Source organism: Drosophila ficusphila, unplaced genomic scaffold (assembly GCF_018152265.1).
Source record: "Drosophila ficusphila isolate 14025-0441.05 unplaced genomic scaffold, ASM1815226v1 contig_791, whole genome shotgun sequence".
In the NCBI taxonomy this organism is placed as follows: domain Eukaryota; kingdom Metazoa; phylum Arthropoda; class Insecta; order Diptera; family Drosophilidae; genus Drosophila; species Drosophila ficusphila.
In genome coordinates, this window is record NW_025064737.1 from 14,930,460 (window position 1) to 14,946,250 (window position 15,791).

Sequence of the window (15,791 nt, forward strand, 5' to 3'; positions counted from 1 at the left end):
CATTTCCACTTCATCGACATTCGATGGCTTGAAATAACCCCACACACAGATAGACATCCACCTACTCACCCACACAGACGCACACACAGTCAACCAGACAGGCGCCAATTGGAGGGTGGAAAACCGGCTTGTTTTGCCGGCGAAAATGCGTAAAATAACGGCAGTTGGAGTGCTTTTCCTGATTTTACTCACCGGCGTTTTTGCAGGTCTAAAAGTCCAATGGTTAACCACGATATGAAACTGTTTCAGTTCTTACTCTTTGTTTTTTAGCACTTACTTTTTATTTTAAATTTTCTCTATTTTAGCATTAGTTGCTTGTAATATTGTAGCCCAGCTTTGTGGGTAAACACACACTGACGCACACGCGCACATGTACACATAAACACAGAGCTTAATGTTCCGTTAGAAAAGTGCCGCTCACACGGGCCGTTAGTTGAAGTCCGAACGAATCCGGAATTTGCTTTGCGCAGCGCGACAACACAACCGCCCGATTTCGAATTTTTTTTTGTTTTGAAGTGAGTTGGAGTAGTGATGGTACAAATACCGATTCATCGAACATCGATATCTTTTTAAAGAAGTTTGTCGATGTTCTTGATAATATCGATGTTGAGTGTTATATCGATGCCGAACTAAGTTTTTAAATTAGCATCTGATATTAATTATCAGATTCTATATAAACACCACCGTGAAATATATATTTAAGAAATTATTATTATTTTTTTTTGTAATAATTTTAATAATTCGTTTTATAAATATAAATCATTCAATGAGGATTTTTATATTCAAAAATCCCGCTTTATGGAGCCTTTCCCTGCCAACTGTGGCTTGTGTACTTACTAAAGTTCTGTCTTCGCTAATTCAGGAGGATGTACTCTCTTGGTCAGGAGGGTGTATTCACTATTTAGGAGGGTGCATCGAAAAGAAATTCTGTTACGCACTTCTGTTAGCGAGAGAGGCGAAAGCGCCTCTAGCGGACGAAAACCGAGTTCGTCTAGCGTCTAGCTGTGGAACCTATCAACCACAAACAAAACACGCAATTGCCGTCTATATTGATAAACCACGTATTTTCCCTACCCCGCGATGACGGAAGTGCCGCCCAAGAAGCGCAACGCCTGCGTCATCGTTCTGGGCGACATCGGACGCAGTCCACGGATGCAGTACCATGCCCAGAGTCTCCTGGAGGACAACTACCACGTGGACGTCATCGGTTACTTGGAGACGCGGCCCCTGGATGCACTTGCCCAGTCGCCCCGCTGTCGAATCCACGAACTGACTGCCGTCCCAGTGACAAACCTCACGCCCAAACTGCGCCTGCTTTTCAAGGCCTTCTGGCAGACGCTTAGTCTGCTGATGGCCCTGATATCGATACGGCGACCCAGCTTCCTGCTAGTCCAGAATCCGCCAGGGATTCCCACGCTGATCGTTTGCTACCTGTACTGCGCCCTCACCCGCACCAAGCTGGCCATCGATTGGCACAACTACACGTACACAGTGCTGGCGCTGGGAATGTCCGGCGGGGAGCATAGTCCGCTGATCCGGCTGGTGCGACGTTTGGAGCGCTACTTCGGCTCCAAGGCACACACGCACTTCTGTGTGACGCGGGCCATGCAGGAGGATCTGCAACAGAACTGGGGAATTGGGTATGTTTTTGCAAAATCATTTGTTTATAGTACTTTACTAAATCTATGGCCCATCATTTAGTCCCGTAAACGTTCTGTACGATCGCGCGCCTGCTCAATTTCATCCCATCGACCTGCCTCACAAGCACGAGCTCTTCCTGAAGCTGGCTCAAGACTACCCGCAATTCCAGGCCCAGGACTCTGAACAGTCCGGTGTGCTGGAGGCCACCGCTCTTACCCAGAAGCTCGCGAACGGTAGTGTGCAATACAAACCTCACCGACAGGCAGTTCTGGTTTCCAGTACCAGCTGGACGCCCGACGAGGACTTTGGGATACTTCTAAAGGCCTTGCAAGCCTACGAGGAGACGGCACAAGCGGAACCCTTGGTGTATCCGTCTCTGCTGTGCATTATCACCGGAAAGGGACCGCAGAAGGAGCACTACGTGGCCGAGATCGCCCAGCTGAAGTGGCAAAAGGTGTCGATAATCACGCCTTGGCTTGAGATCGAGGACTATCCCACTGTGCTGGCCAGCGCCGATCTTGGCGTGTGCCTCCACTGGAGCACAAGTGGCTTGGACTTGCCCATGAAGGTGGTCGACATGTTCGGGAGTGGCCTACCTGTCTGCGCGTACGATTTTAAATGGTGCGTACCAGACACAAACAAATCCAAAAAGCCCTAATTTTATATCGTTTGCATTTATATACAAATGCTTGACTGAATCATATATTTTAAGTATATCTTCAATCTTTTTTTTTTGCAGCCTAGACGAGCTGGTTAAACATGGCGAGAATGGCTTTGTATTTGGGGACCATGTTCAGTTGGCCGAGCAGTTGCGCATCTGGTTCGAGCATTTTCCAAAAAATCCAAGTATCCTGGAGACGCGAGCCGGCTTCCAGCGCAGCCTGCAACAGTTCCAGGAGCTACGCTGGCGGGAGAGCTGGCGACTGATTGCGGCACCTGTACTAGAGGCATTTGTTTAAGGCATTTTTTGTTGTTTATTAAACAAAAACGTTTGACAATTACACGCTAAGACAGACTTTCCTATATTGCTTATCGCTTTTCTTTGTTAGTTATTAAATTTTCTTTGTGCACCAAGTGCCTTGCACCTGATAATATTTGTGGTTGCATTCATTTTCTGCTTTGATTGTAGATGAAGATCTCCGCAAGATATGTGGCACTCCTACAGTTTTTCCCTGCACAGCGGACAGGATGGGCTTCCGCTCTCCTTTAACTTCCTTAGGCACTCGCCATGCAGAGCGTGCAGGCAAGGCATAAATGCCATATCGTCCTTCTTCAGTATCTCACAACAAATAGAGCATTGATCACCGGGCAAAGTGGGATTTACGCACTGGCCGCAAAGAGGGCAGTTCCTGCAAATGAAGCGATAATCCTCGAAGCATTCTTTATCCATTGCATGACCGCACTTCAGAGAGTGCATATTGTCTTGACTCATCTCCTCCAGGCACACGGGGCACTTGTCACCCGGCCGGCTGCAATAAAATAAAGACAATTGAGCTCAGGCGCCTGGAACCCTGTTCGATTGAACCAACCTGATTCGTGTGCGTTGATCATTGAGTCTCCTGCGCACATTGCTGTCGGGGCCTTTAGAGCTGTCATTCCTGGCCGATTGGCGGTAAGACTGGGGCTCCTCGTAACTGGGCCGCTGGAGGTAGATGGCCGTTGCCACTGCCACGATAACACAGCCGAGGCCGATTAAAATATTTGCGTAAACCATTTCCCAGTTTTTTGTGAACCTTTGACAACGCAAATAATAAACTAAATTTGGGTAACTAAAACCACTATTTGATAAGGCACTCCATTAAGTTTCCGCGAAATCCCCGAAAAATAAAGTGGATTTCCACTTTGGTGTGACCGCAGTAGGCTTCCATTAAAATACACGATTAAGGTCTTACAAAAATTATTAAATGCGCGTCCAAGCTTTTAACAGCAGCTGCATTTTGGAACAACCCGCTAATCTTCCCTGATCAATACACGCGGGTAGCCTAACCTCAGCTTGACCGGTAACACTGGGATTTGCTATCGCCACCTATTGTTAATACCTAGTCGCCAAAATGCTTAAAATTAATCTGTCCACTTTAAGAAAAAGATTTATACTTAACGGCTACTTAAACCCAATACTGCAATCAGCTTTTCGTTTTGTTTACTTTTTACTTTTTTAAACCCCTTCAGAGCACCGCAACATGGCTTAGACTTGCCCAGAAAGGTGGTCGAAATGTTCGGGAACGGTCTGCCTGTTTGCGCGTACGATTTTAAATGATGGGTATCAGTCACAAGCAAATTTAAAAATGGTTTAATTATCTATCGTTTGACTGTTCAGAGTTATTGATAGGTAGAACGAAAGCATATCTATCTGCATTTATACTCGAACAAATTTAATGAATCATATATTTCAAGTATGTATGTATGTCTTCCGTTTTTTTTTAAGCCTGGACGAACTAGTTAAACATGGGGAGAACGGCTTTGTAATTGGGGTCCATTTGAGTTGGCCGAGCAGTACCGCATCTGTTTCGAGCATTTTTAAAAAAACCTAAGCTGGTGACTGATTACGGCACCCGTACTAGAGGCATTTGTTTAAGGCATTTTACGTCGTTTATTAAAAAAAGAAGTTTGACAATTACACGCTAAGACAGACTTTCTTAGATTGCTTATCGCTTTTCTTTGTTGGTTATTTAATTATCTTGTGCACCAAGTGCATTCCACCTGATAATATTTGTGGTTGCATTCATTTTCTGCTTTGATTGTAGATGAAGATCTCTGCAAGATATGTGGCACTCCTACAATTTTTCAATGCAAACCGGACAGGATTGGCTTCCGTCCGCCTTTAACTCCCTTAGGCACCGGCGATGCAGAGCGTGCATGCAAGGCATAAATGCCATATTGTTCTTCGTCAATTTCTCACAGCAAATAGAGCATTCATCACCGGGCAAAGAGGGATTTACGCACTGGCCACAAAGAAGGCAATCCCTGCGAATGTAGCGAAAGTCCTCAAAGCATTCTTTATCCATTGCATGGCCGCACTTCAGAGGGTGCATATTGTCTTGACTCATCTCCTCCAGACACATGGGGCACTTGTCACCCGGCCGGCTGCAATAAAATGGAGATAACTAAGCTCAAGCACCAGGAACCATGTTCGATTTAATTGGACCAACCTATTTCGTGTGCGTTGATCATTGAGTTTTCTGCGCAATTTGCTGTCGGGCTCTTCAGCGCTGCAAATCCTGTCCGGTTGGCGGAAAGACTGGGGATTCGTTAAACGGGGCCGGGTAAGTAAGATGACTGCTGCCACAGCCATGGTAATACAGTAGGCCCCAACTAAAATGAATACGTAACCCATTTTCCAGCTACTTGCGGACCTTAAACAGCAAAGAATGAACTAAATGTGAGTTACTAAAACCACTCTATGATAGGGCACTTCATTTACGTCCCGCGAAATCCCCGATAATGATGTCCACTTCGGTATGACTGCCGAAGGTTTCTATTAAAATACACGATTCGACAAGAAAAAAATACCATGGAAGTAGTTTCCAAATAAATGTATGGGTAGTTCATGTTTATTCTTCGTTATTCAATAACTTCGTTAAACAATAACTTATTAGAGTTGTTTTTTTCTACATTATCAATCAGCATATTTTTTTATTCGCTATTTTATTATAGCATTCTCATTTTAGGAATAGCCTTAAATTTTTCCTTTGCTCACCTATAAAAAAAAGAAGCTTAGATAAGATAAGAAGAGCATTCATTGCCTTTCGAAGCTTTTTCCCCACAATAAATCAATCACAAATAACAAATATAAAATTGGTTTAAATAATGCAATGCATTCATTAAAGATTCTACAAACAATAGATACCTAACACTAGAACTGAAGCCGCTTCTTCTGGGCCAATCCATTGCCCCTAACGGTAGTCTCCACCAGCTTTCGCTTGAGCGGGGGCTTCTCCTCGCCTCCCTGCGGATTGGCGCCTTCCTTGGCGGCCAAAATGGACGAGGGCATGGGCAGCTTGGGACCCACCGTGGGAGCGGGCCTGTTGCCGAAGTACGGCATACTAAGAGCCTCCCGGCAGGACACCCGTCGCAAAGGATTCATGGCAAACAGACGACTCATTAAGTGGATCAGGTCATTGCCGGCAGCTGTAAAGATATTCTCAAGCGGAGTGCCCGGAAAATTCCGAAACTGCATGTAGTCGTGCAGCTTGCCCAAATGCGGCCATTCCGCATCCGAGGGTGTTCCCAGCGTGGCGAATATCCTTGTCAACTGGTCCAGATCCGAGTCGCCGGGCATAAAGGGTACCCGCAACATTAGCTCGGCCAAAATGCAGCCCACGGCCCACATATCAACACCGGTTCCATATTGTCGGGCGCCGAAAAGAAGTTCCGGCGAACGATACCATCGCGTGACCACGTGGTGTGTGTAAATGCGATTTGGTGAGCCGAACGACTTGGCCAAGCCAAAGTCACCGATCTTTAGGACACCGTCGCTGTTGACCAGCAAATTGTTGGGCTTCAAATCACGATGGAGTATCCAGTTGAGGTGCAGATACTCCAATCCCTTCAATGTCATAATGGCATAGGCCTTGATGTTCGCCTGAGTGAGGATAATCTTGGTGTCCTTGATAATCACTTCCAGATCGGTGTCCATGAAGTCGAAAACGAGAGAGACATTCGATAACTGGCCGAAAACGTCGACCAGTCCAATGATGTTTTCGTGCTGCAGCTCCTGCAGGATCTTGATCTCGCGCAGAGCCGTCCTGTTGATGCCATCGCGCGCGTCCTCGCGGGATCCCTTCTTGATCTTCTTCACGGCCACAATTTGACTGGTCACCGTGTCGCGGGCCTTATAAACAATCGCAAACTGACCCTCGCCGAGGAAGGACAACTTGGCATAGCGATCCTTCTTGTCGTTTGGGTTTGGTAGCATCGCTGACAAGTTTCATAAATAACAAACAAAATAATGAAACGCCGACAGGCCAAACGAAAATAATTTCGCCCACCATATGCAAGTGTGGTATTTAGCATTCAACCGCCGCACGGTCACACAGATTTTCAGTTTTAAGAAACAAAGTTTTGCGGAACTTCAACCGGACCTTTTAGGGAATTTGGTATTGAAGAGTGTACATGTGTGGAGTTTTAGAGACTTGCTGAGCCTAGCGTGTAATATTGATTTTGGCTTGCTAATTGCAACGCCACCGCACACTAAACATTATAACACACCCACACACATTCACGGGCAGACAGGAAAAGCAATTTTCCGCAGGCAATTAAACCGTTTCTGGGAAACCGAGCGAAAGTAATCACCATGGCGGATCGCGAGCGCAGCATACACGAAATGCTAAAGGATGCGCCCTCGCTGAACGACAGCTGCGGAGCGGTGCACACGGGCACCGAAGGAGGCAGCTTGGTCCTTGGGAGCGCCAGCAGCCACAGTATCGTTGGAGGAGGCGGAGTTCATGGGTCTGCAGGCGGTCCCTTTGGCGCCCCCAACAGTCTGCCACTTCGGAACCACTCAGGTGAGTTGGTCGTATATGCCTTTCGTGACCCCTGACTCATCCTTTTTATTGGTTACTGCACAGCACCCACCACACCCATGTCGCCCAGCAGTCCCCCGTCCGGAAACGGCATCCTAAGCCCTACGGACAGCGGGAGCGGCAGTCTCATACGCACTAGCGCCTCCAAGATCGACAGCCTTAAGAACTGGAGCATATCTACCTATAAGTGCACGCGACAAATTATGCTGGAGAAGCTGGGCAAATCGCAGCGCACCGTGGATTCGGAGCTGGAAGCCCAGATTGAGCAGCTGCGCGAGACGCAGCGTAAGTATCTGTCCATACTAAGGTTAACGCGAGCCTTCAGCTCGCACTTTCAGCATGTGGTCGTCACTCAGCACGCTCTGGCCGATTCTTTCGCTGATCTGGCTCAGAAGAACCCCGAGCTGCAGAAAGAGTTCACCTGCAATTCGGAGACACAGCGCAATCTCACCAAGAACGGCGAGCTTCTCCTCAATGCGCTAAACTTTTTCATTTCGTCGGTTAACACGCTGTGCAACAAGACGATCGACGACACCCTGCTGACGATACGACAGTACGAAACAGCCAGGTAAACTGAAGCCCAATATATATGCATCTCACAAACTGTGCGATTTTTTCGTTTTGTGAGCCATATTCCATGTAATGGTTTTGAATGTTTTATACAAAAGGTTACTCCCCTTAAACAAACTGCAGTTTTACGATTGCTATCTATGTAAAGCGGATACGAATAGTTGTTTTTTGTGTATTATATCGTTGCACGCCATAAAAGTATATAAATACGTACGTAATAATTTTTTTTTTTAATAATTGATAAAATATTTGATTTGTTTCGTATTTTAATAATTTGTTATCAAATTTTTGGCCTTGAAAAAATTTCCATTATGCTCCAATGGAATTAAATAATATCAGAACGAGGCACTTCCTTATCTTCAAATGAACCCACTGAAAGCCAAGCCCTACTTATTTCTAAAAGTATTTCTTGTACAATGAAAAAAATGAAAACAAATGCCAATCACTTTTTTAGAGTCGAGTTCGATGCATACCGCATGGACTTGGAGAACACCAAGCCAGAGCTGACACCATCGGCTGCGGCGCTGGAGGAGACTCAGCGCAGTTTTGCGCAGCACAAGGAACAATACGAGAAACTGCGCTCTGACGTGGCGGTTAAAATGCAATTTCTTGATGAGAATCGCGTAAGTAGAGCATCGTGGAAAACCCAGTATAATAGAAGTTAATCTTTTATTATTTGCCGATAGATTAAGGTGATGCACAAGCAACTAATTTTACTGCACAATGCAATCGCCGCTTACTTCTCGGGCAATGCCATGGCACTGGAGAGCACTCTGAAGCAGTTCAACATAAAGGTGAGCTTGGCAAACCAAAAGCTATGTATACAATTAGTGAGTTTTTGTTTGATTTGCAGCTTAAGTCACCCAATGCCGTTACTGGATCCTGGCTGGAACAGTAGAATCAGTAGTTCCCTCCCACACTCGAAACACATTGCAGACGGCATTTAAGCGCATCTAATGGAAGGAGTTGTCCTCCACTCACTTGCTGAATGAGCACGCTCTCTAAAAGAAATCAGAAGCGAATATCCAATGCACTGGATGCTGCATGACGAATCGTAACAATATTTACGTGCTAAGTTTAAGTCGAATTCCTAAATCGTAAGCAGAAAGTGGTAACTGTATGTTATATGCATATATATATCTATATATATATATATTTTTCCAACCGCTTCTCTGCATGTAACTCTATGTATTACCCACATTTCCACACTTGGTACGCCACAGTTCCTTTCATTTGTGTTTCCAAAATTTGCACTTTCCGTTGGGTATTATATTGCGCTCTGCTTGTGAAACACTTAGACCAAAAAGTGCTCAGTGCAGTATATTTATGTATTAACTAAACCCCACACTTTAGTTTTAGATATTGTTCAATGTGTGTATAAATCATTTGTAATTAACCAAAATAATAATCCATAACAAATCGAAATGTTTCCTCGAGCTTAATTAATTTGAATTCATTGTTTTACTAGTCAACGTATTATTTACACTAAAATAAAGTCGATATATAAAAATATATAAATAAAAACTATTTAATTATACCAAAGGGATTAGTTTTAGTTCTTCTCTAGCTTTAAGTCGCCGAGTTTCTCGTTAAGTGCGGATTCCTCGTCTTCTTCCGCCTTGAACATTTCCTAGAATTTAAAATAATCCTTTTAGTTAGTAGTTTCTATGTTGATTGACTGAATCACTTACCGGATCGTATATGACCTTGATGACTAATGAGCAGCTGGGACATGTGGCCACCTCTTCACCCTCGATCAGTTCCTCCTTAAGTAAAATATCAAATTATTGAGGGTCTGAATAGGTTGCGTATACGCCCGGTTACCTTGGAGATTTGAAATCGATCGCCGCATGGACAGGGATAGTAGTACATCTCTTCCTCCTCGTCGTACTCGAAGTCCTCGATTTCCACCTCGTCGTGATAGATGCTCATAACGTACTTTTTTTAGGCGCTTAGAATCATTATTCATGCATAGGGTTTATTGCGACTATTGGGATAAATCCACGCCAAACAAATGGGCACGTTGTATTGCGGTGCTGCCAACTCTTTGCGCAGAACAGCTGATCCGGTAAACAATAGCTAAAAAAATGTTTTACTTTTCATTTCATTGCAAGCCGTTTTCTGTTATAGTAGAAAACAAGACTATAAAAAACTTTTAAAATAAAATATGTACTTTTTATAATAATTAAATTTTTGTCTTAAGAAGCGAAACGGCTTTTTAAAAAAGGTACGCAGAAAAACAAAAATCTTATTTATATTTGTTGAGTAAGTTGTTTTATTTACTTTTTTCCGTCATTGTGAAATTAAACACAACTATTTTCTTTATACCAGACTAATATTCTGACCAAATAGGACAAGAAAGTCTTCAAAAATGGCCAGCAAAAAGTTTACTGACATCAATCTGTATGATCTATTGGGTATTTCCTTAGAGGCTGATCAAAATGAGATACGTAAGGCGTACCGTAAAAAAGCCCTTGATTGCCATCCCGACAAAAATCCGGATAATCCCAAGGCGGTCGAGCGATTCCACGAGTTATCCAAGGCGCTAGAAATCCTCTCGGATGAATCCGCTCGAGCTGCGTACGACAAAGTGCTGAAGGCCAAAAAGGCTGCAGAACTAAGAAGTCGCCAGTTGGACGGAAAGCGGCAGAAACTCAAGCAGGAACTGGAAGAGCGTGAGAGAGCAGCCTTGCATAAACTAGCTAAGAGTCAACCATACAGTACGGTGGCCAAAAGCGACGAGGAGATTCTCCAGGAGCAGATTGAGCGGTTGCGCCGGGAGGGATCCCGACTCCTGGAGGAAGAGCAACGGGCTATGCAGGAGCAATTCCTGCGCAATCACGCTGAGAAGCAAAGAGTCCTGCAACAGCCGGCCAAGTTCGACTCCGCCCAGCATCGCATCAAGATGAAGTGGAAGGCAGAGCCTGGCCAGGACTACACGCAGGAACAGCTGCTCAAGTACCTAAAGAAGTATGGCGACGTGGTGGCGCTTGTGGTCAACAGCAAGAAACGCGGACGTGCAATGGTGGAGCTGGCCACCCGGGAAGCATGTGACATGGTGTTGGCCTACGAAAAGGGCGATCCCGCCAAGCCACTGCATTTCGAATGGGTAAAGCCGCCGGCAGACGAAAAGCAACAATGTAAAGGATCTACCGTTGGAAGCACTGCATCATCTACGGACTACGAAGATCTGGTCATGCGAAAGATGCGTCAGGCCGAGGAACGAAAGAAACTTATCGAACAGATGATGAAGGACGAAGAAGCCGATAATTAAACTCTAAAATAAATTAGATAGTTTTAATTACAAACTTTGCACTTATTCTTTTTTTTTACGGGGAACATAAAAACATTCGTTTTTAAAATCAAAAAAAAAACATTGTACAACAACATCATTTTGAAAAACCGAAAACAAATTGTTACTTATTTAAATCACAACATTGGTGATTTTTAGTTGCTTATCAATCCCGACCAGTTGGCAGCCCCGCCTGCCAGCTGCTTTAGAGCTGGGAAACTATCGATGGTCGCGCCATTCGATAGTTTCGATGTTTTCATAGCGAAAATTCGATAGTATCGATAGCATTTTGCATATTTATTTAATTTTTTTCAAATTAAGGTTTTTAGTGCTGTATAAATTACTACAAACAGAAATAAAAAGTTCAAACCTATTCTATCATATCCTCAACATAAAACATAAGATAAATCAACAAAATGAAAGTCATTTTTATATGAATTAAAAAAAAATGTTGTATCATGCATTTCTTTGTTAAAATAGCAAAATGTCTGCATTATTCGCCTTAAGCGAAACCCCGGTTACTTATAATGAATCCAACTTTGCTGAACATAAGCTCTGACTCCTTTGAGGTTGCGGGATCACAGAAATTTTGGAACGAAGTTTTTTAAATTAGAGGCATTAGTTTTTTTTCATTTCTCTTACCCAAAGTCTTGCAACCAAACCTAATATTTTTTGCTAATGTCAGTAATGAAAGAAATGCCCTGCTCCATCGATAGTGTCAAAAAAACTATCGATGGTGACTCAGAAAGGCAAAAATTCGATACCTCGATAGTGCCATCGATTGTTTCCCAGCTCTAAGCTGCTTAAGGTTGTTAATTGGGGAAATGTAAAAATGCCACGGGAGAGAAATAAAATAAATAATTAATTCAACTGAGGGTAGAGCGACTAATTCCAAACCGAAACGAGATGGAGAAGCGGCAGAGGGAACTAGAGGCGCTTGTCTCCACGCAAAAAGAGCAACTAGGGCGCTACGAGAAGCGATTGAAAGGTAAACAATTAGCAATTTCCCAGTGCATTCCCAATGATTAACCTAATTTGCAGACGTGGTCACTGCCTACAAGGGTCTGCTGAAGGAAAAGGAAGCTTTGGAAACAAGTCTGGCCGCGCATGCGGAGGCTACGGCGGTGGTCGAGCCGGCATCTCCGGCCAGAGAGGTGGAGTCGCAAAACACCAACACAGATTGCGCGGACGGAGCGGTTGAGGGTGCTTCGGGTCCACCTGCACCTCCCGCCGAAGGACAACTGCAGACTCAAATAATCACCCTCATGAACTCACTGGCCACGCTCTCCGCCGAGAAATCCCGCATGGAGGCCTCCTTCCAGGCGGACAAGAAGCAACTGCGCAGCCAAATTGCACAGAAGGAGCAGTCCATCCAAGAACTCCATGCCCGTACCAAGGAACAGACCGCGAAAGCAAAGAGCGACGTGGACGAGGTAAAGGCCAAATGGATTGTCGAGCGGCAGGAGCGCGAAAAGGAAACTAACAACCAGATGCTTATGATCCGCGAGCTTCAAAAGCTCTATGCCGACGAACGACATTTGAAGGACAACATCGAAATGCAGCTGAACAATTTCAAGACGCAGTTCGCCAGCAACGAGGCGGAGAACACACGCCTGCGAGACCTGCAATCCCAGCTGAAGGAGGCACGCTCCCAGCTGAAACAATTCCAGACGAAGGCAGAGCAGTCGGCAGCTGCAGCTGCCAGTGCAGATAGTGCTGCTCTCCTCCAGCAGGTCAGACTCGAGATGCAGCAGTTAAAAGATCAGCATGCGGTGGCTATTCGCCAGGAACAGAGACGTGTCCTACGGGCGGAGGAGCAGAGTCGCAAGCAAGCGGCCCTTCACGAGGATCGTGTGGCCAGTCTGGAGGCGCGGCTAGCGGAGCTCAGTACCACGGTGGGCAGCTATGATCGCCTGCGCCAGCAGGATCAGGAAAGTATACACGATCTTAAGCAACAGCTGCAGGATATAGAGCAGTCCCACGTTCGCCCTACATCCAAATTAAATACTTCTAATGAAGATGTGGATGTAGCCACGCTTGTGGACGAGATGGTGCGCCTTAAAAAACTACTCACCAATGCCAATGCCCGATCTGCCAATCCTTTGGATCTCGGAGAGATTCTTTCTTTTAGCGGCCAAACCACATCGCGAGCCGAAAGTCACGCCCATTGTGAGCAGCAGCTCCAGGGAGCCCAGCAAATGCTCGAAGCAGCTAAACAGCAGCGACAACTCCTCGAACAAAAGGTTCAGTTGCAGCACTCGCACATCCAAACGCTGCAAGAAAAGGTGCAGGTGCTCAATCGTAACATCGACGAAGCCGAAATCGAACTCAAGCAGCAAGGTGAAAAATTGCGACAGGCTTTGAAAAGCGAGCGAACCAAGTGGCAGGAGGCCAAGGCGGAGTTGGAAAACGAAACACGCTGCAAGCTAAACGAGCTGGAGCAACTTTTGCAAAAGCAGCGCCAGCGATCACTGCAGCTTCTGGATGAGAAGGAGCAGGAGATCAAGACACTGCAGACCTCCTTCGAGGTCTTTCACTCGGCCACTGGTGTGGGCAGCAACCTGGCCACTCCCACACTAGAGGCCGCCGCAGAATCTTTCAACTACTCCTCTGACGCGGACAGTGTAGAGGTAGAGGGAGAACAACGCGAACGGAAGCTGAAGGTGCGCTCCAAGAAAATGTCGCTGGGCGAGAACTGTCACATGCTGCATTATGCCAACGAATTGGCTCGGAAGGACATCGAAATCACCAGCCTACGCAAAGCCAAGTACGCCGCCGAATCGACGCTGAGAAAGGCCATCCAGGACAAGGTCACCTCGCAGCAAGAGATGCATGAGAAGATTGAATGTCTCGAAGAGCAGGTGGACAGGTTGGTCATATTAAAATCTAACCACTAATTGAACGAGTAATGCAGTTCCTTCCTTTTATTTCAGACTCGAACGCTGCAAGACACGCGAGGGCGCCAATTTGGAGTACCTGAAGAACGTGATCATTAGCTACATTGTGACCCGCGATGCGGATGGCAAGCGTCATATGCTAAATGCCATCTCGGCGGTGCTCCAGTTCACCACAGCAGAGATGCAGGCGATCAATGCTTCATTCCAAAAGAAATAACATTCGTATTTTGTTTAACAATCATGTGCAACATATTTAAAACCTTAAAATCAGATCTTAAATTTACTACTAACTAAATCCGACAACGGGATATTTGTCAAGATGAGAAGCCAACACACCGGGGAACATGGCCAGAAACTTAAAGCGAGTTCCCATTTGCGCTGGATCCGTGAGCATTTTGTAGCCAGAACGAATGATTTGCTGGTTCTCGGGCAGCGCATGTGCCACTAGTTGCTCCAGTCGTGCCTCCCCCTGCATTCGCTGCAGGAATAGTCCCTGCTCTACGGGTCCGCAGCAGTGGATATTTCCGCGGCTCTCTGCCGTGTGCCTAACCAGCTTGAAGTCCACATCTGCTGTGAGATCAGCGCTGCCTGGCTCCACCAAGGCATCGTGAAGTTGGTGTTGTTTGAAGGCCCGGAAAGTGTCGGTTTTCTCGCCGAAGTGTCCATAATCCATGATAAGAGCAATGCCGCCGTCCCGTTCAATGCGTTCGGCCAGGAGTCCCACTTGCCGCTCTGTCTCCAATGAGTATTCCAGACAGGATCGCGTCTCACCAGGCATTGGACGGAACACACTCGATACCGGAGTTTGACTGCGTGAGAGCACATACCGAAAGTCCGCTTGCTTCGGGTCTTTTTCACTATTAGAAGCAACATCGATGAGCACTTCCTGCCACTTCCCATCGACCAACTGCAGCTTGTGTATGGGCAGCGCATCAAAGAACTCGTGGGCCAGCACTAGGGAAAATCCCTGTGGTACATCTTCCAGCCGGCGATGCCAGAAGGCTTTTATCCCGCTGGCTGTGGTGCCCACCTGATAATGTGGCATCTGCGAGTCCTCCGGCAGGATTTCATGATTATAGCAAAAGCGCTGGGCCTGCGCCTTGCTCAAAAATGGACTAACTTCCACCATGTGCATAGAGAACTCGGCGTCCTGCTTGAATTTGGTTATAACCTTCAGCACATCTCTGGCCAGAGTGCCTCGGCCGGGTCCCAACTCCACAAGTTGAAAGGGCGACGGGCTGCCCATTTTACGCCACTCGCTCACCAGCCAGACCCCGATGAGCTTCAGGGAAAGAAAAAGTTACCAGGAGGCTTTGCGAAACTGAATAACTTACCTCTCCAAATATTTGTGATATTTCCGGTGAGGTTATGAAGTCCCCCTCCCGACCGAACACATCCCGGTTCATATAGTAACCCGCTTGAGGATTGGTCAGCACCTCTCGCATGTACTCTGCCACAGGAATGGGTCCAGTGGCCAGAATCTTTGCACGCAGCTGTTTGGCCAGGCTACCGTTGCCATTTTCGACGGAAGGCTTGTCTCCTGGCTGCTTCTGCTTCAGTTCCTCCTTAGGAGCGGCTGTGGCACTCAGATTTGGACGGCGAACTGACTTGTAGCTATACCAGCGCCTGCTGCCAATCCTTAAAGCTTCGCGTAACATCTCGACCCGGCGAAAATCTCCTACAAAACAACATAGGAAAGCAGGGGATGAGCTGATTAATTACGGAATACCCTGTATTTCATAAACAAATAGTTGTTACAGAAAACTCTCCGCATTTTGCTTAGGTGTATTATTATACAGAAAATCGAATTTCTATTAATCTTAAATAAATAAAATTTTGAAGCAGAAAATTTTTTCCCCATCTTGTGAT

General features: G+C 45.9%; 10 protein-coding genes across 15 annotated transcripts in view; 4 read left to right on the plus strand and 6 right to left on the minus strand.

Moving 5' to 3' along the window:
- LOC108087220 (protein tincar) overlaps positions 1 to 525 on the minus strand; it is a 61,646-nt gene extending 61,121 nt beyond the window's left edge. For 2 of the 5 annotated variants that reach the window (XM_017184497.2, XM_017184494.2), the window contains exon 1: positions 193 to 525. The gene's annotated coding sequence lies outside the window, so the exon portion shown is untranslated. Of the gene's footprint in view, positions 1 to 69; positions 142 to 192 lie in introns of those variants that run through there. The other 3 variants (XM_017184495.2, XM_017184496.2, XM_017184498.2) reach the window with 3 other exon arrangements.
- Positions 526 to 953: 428 nt separating this feature from the next.
- Positions 954 to 2,664, plus strand: LOC108087359 (chitobiosyldiphosphodolichol beta-mannosyltransferase). The gene is made up of 3 exons (XM_017184699.2): positions 954 to 1,640; positions 1,702 to 2,262; positions 2,381 to 2,664. Exons 1-3 carry the CDS (start codon positions 1,081 to 1,083, stop codon positions 2,598 to 2,600), a joined length of 1,341 nt encoding a protein of 446 aa, XP_017040188.1. The 5' UTR covers positions 954 to 1,080; the 3' UTR covers positions 2,601 to 2,664.
- Positions 2,596 to 3,538, minus strand: LOC108087360 (probable E3 ubiquitin-protein ligase RZFP34). Its single transcript, XM_017184701.2, has 2 exons — positions 3,171 to 3,538; positions 2,596 to 3,110 (listed from the first exon to the last, which is right to left on the minus strand). Exons 1-2 carry the CDS (start codon positions 3,353 to 3,355, stop codon positions 2,801 to 2,803), a joined length of 495 nt encoding a protein of 164 aa, XP_017040190.1. The 5' UTR covers positions 3,356 to 3,538; the 3' UTR covers positions 2,596 to 2,800.
- Positions 3,539 to 4,211: 673 nt separating this feature from the next.
- LOC108087261 (probable E3 ubiquitin-protein ligase RZFP34) lies at positions 4,212 to 5,099 on the minus strand. The gene is made up of 2 exons (XM_017184567.2): positions 4,791 to 5,099; positions 4,212 to 4,725 (listed from the first exon to the last, which is right to left on the minus strand). The coding sequence occupies exons 1-2, from the start codon at positions 4,973 to 4,975 to the stop codon at positions 4,416 to 4,418; spliced, it is 495 nt and encodes a 164-aa protein (XP_017040056.1). The 5' UTR covers positions 4,976 to 5,099; the 3' UTR covers positions 4,212 to 4,415.
- Positions 5,100 to 5,214: 115 nt separating this feature from the next.
- On the minus strand, positions 5,215 to 6,727 carry LOC108087258 (cyclin-dependent kinase 7-like). Its single transcript, XM_017184563.1, has 2 exons — positions 6,630 to 6,727; positions 5,215 to 6,558 (listed from the first exon to the last, which is right to left on the minus strand). The coding sequence occupies exons 1-2, from the start codon at positions 6,652 to 6,654 to the stop codon at positions 5,495 to 5,497; spliced, it is 1,089 nt and encodes a 362-aa protein (XP_017040052.1). The 5' UTR covers positions 6,655 to 6,727; the 3' UTR covers positions 5,215 to 5,494.
- A 207-nt stretch (positions 6,728 to 6,934) lies between these two features.
- On the plus strand, positions 6,935 to 9,275 carry LOC108087259 (arfaptin-2). The gene is made up of 5 exons (XM_017184564.2): positions 6,935 to 7,145; positions 7,209 to 7,731; positions 8,188 to 8,356; positions 8,420 to 8,527; positions 8,587 to 9,275. The coding sequence occupies exons 1-5, from the start codon at positions 6,935 to 6,937 to the stop codon at positions 8,629 to 8,631; spliced, it is 1,056 nt and encodes a 351-aa protein (XP_017040053.1). The 3' UTR covers positions 8,632 to 9,275.
- Positions 9,159 to 9,762, minus strand: LOC108087262 (DPH3 homolog). Its single transcript, XM_017184569.2, has 4 exons — positions 9,558 to 9,762; positions 9,425 to 9,499; positions 9,272 to 9,363; positions 9,159 to 9,218 (listed from the first exon to the last, which is right to left on the minus strand). Exons 1-3 carry the CDS (start codon positions 9,663 to 9,665, stop codon positions 9,286 to 9,288), a joined length of 261 nt encoding a protein of 86 aa, XP_017040058.1. The 5' UTR covers positions 9,666 to 9,762; the 3' UTR covers positions 9,159 to 9,218; positions 9,272 to 9,285.
- Positions 9,763 to 9,818: 56 nt separating this feature from the next.
- LOC108087260 (dnaJ homolog subfamily C member 17) lies at positions 9,819 to 11,039 on the plus strand. Of its 2 annotated transcripts, none has more exons than XM_017184566.2 (2): positions 9,819 to 9,960; positions 10,065 to 11,039. In XM_017184566.2, the coding sequence occupies exon 2, from the start codon at positions 10,105 to 10,107 to the stop codon at positions 11,005 to 11,007; it is 903 nt and encodes a 300-aa protein (XP_017040055.1). In that variant the 5' UTR covers positions 9,819 to 9,960; positions 10,065 to 10,104; the 3' UTR covers positions 11,008 to 11,039. The 2 variants fall into 2 exon arrangements, with proteins under 2 accessions (XP_017040055.1, XP_017040054.1); XM_017184565.1 differs by having other exon boundaries at positions 9,951 to 9,998.
- Positions 11,040 to 11,815: 776 nt separating this feature from the next.
- Positions 11,816 to 14,217, plus strand: LOC108087298 (GRIP and coiled-coil domain-containing protein 1). Its single transcript, XM_017184610.1, has 3 exons — positions 11,816 to 12,013; positions 12,067 to 13,894; positions 13,959 to 14,217. Exons 1-3 carry the CDS (start codon positions 11,932 to 11,934, stop codon positions 14,137 to 14,139), a joined length of 2,091 nt encoding a protein of 696 aa, XP_017040099.1. The 5' UTR covers positions 11,816 to 11,931; the 3' UTR covers positions 14,140 to 14,217.
- On the minus strand, positions 14,148 to 15,779 carry LOC108087299 (protein arginine methyltransferase NDUFAF7 homolog, mitochondrial). Its single transcript, XM_017184611.1, has 2 exons — positions 15,257 to 15,779; positions 14,148 to 15,204 (listed from the first exon to the last, which is right to left on the minus strand). The coding sequence occupies exons 1-2, from the start codon at positions 15,578 to 15,580 to the stop codon at positions 14,209 to 14,211; spliced, it is 1,320 nt and encodes a 439-aa protein (XP_017040100.1). The 5' UTR covers positions 15,581 to 15,779; the 3' UTR covers positions 14,148 to 14,208.
- Positions 15,780 to 15,791: the final 12 nt, after the last annotated feature.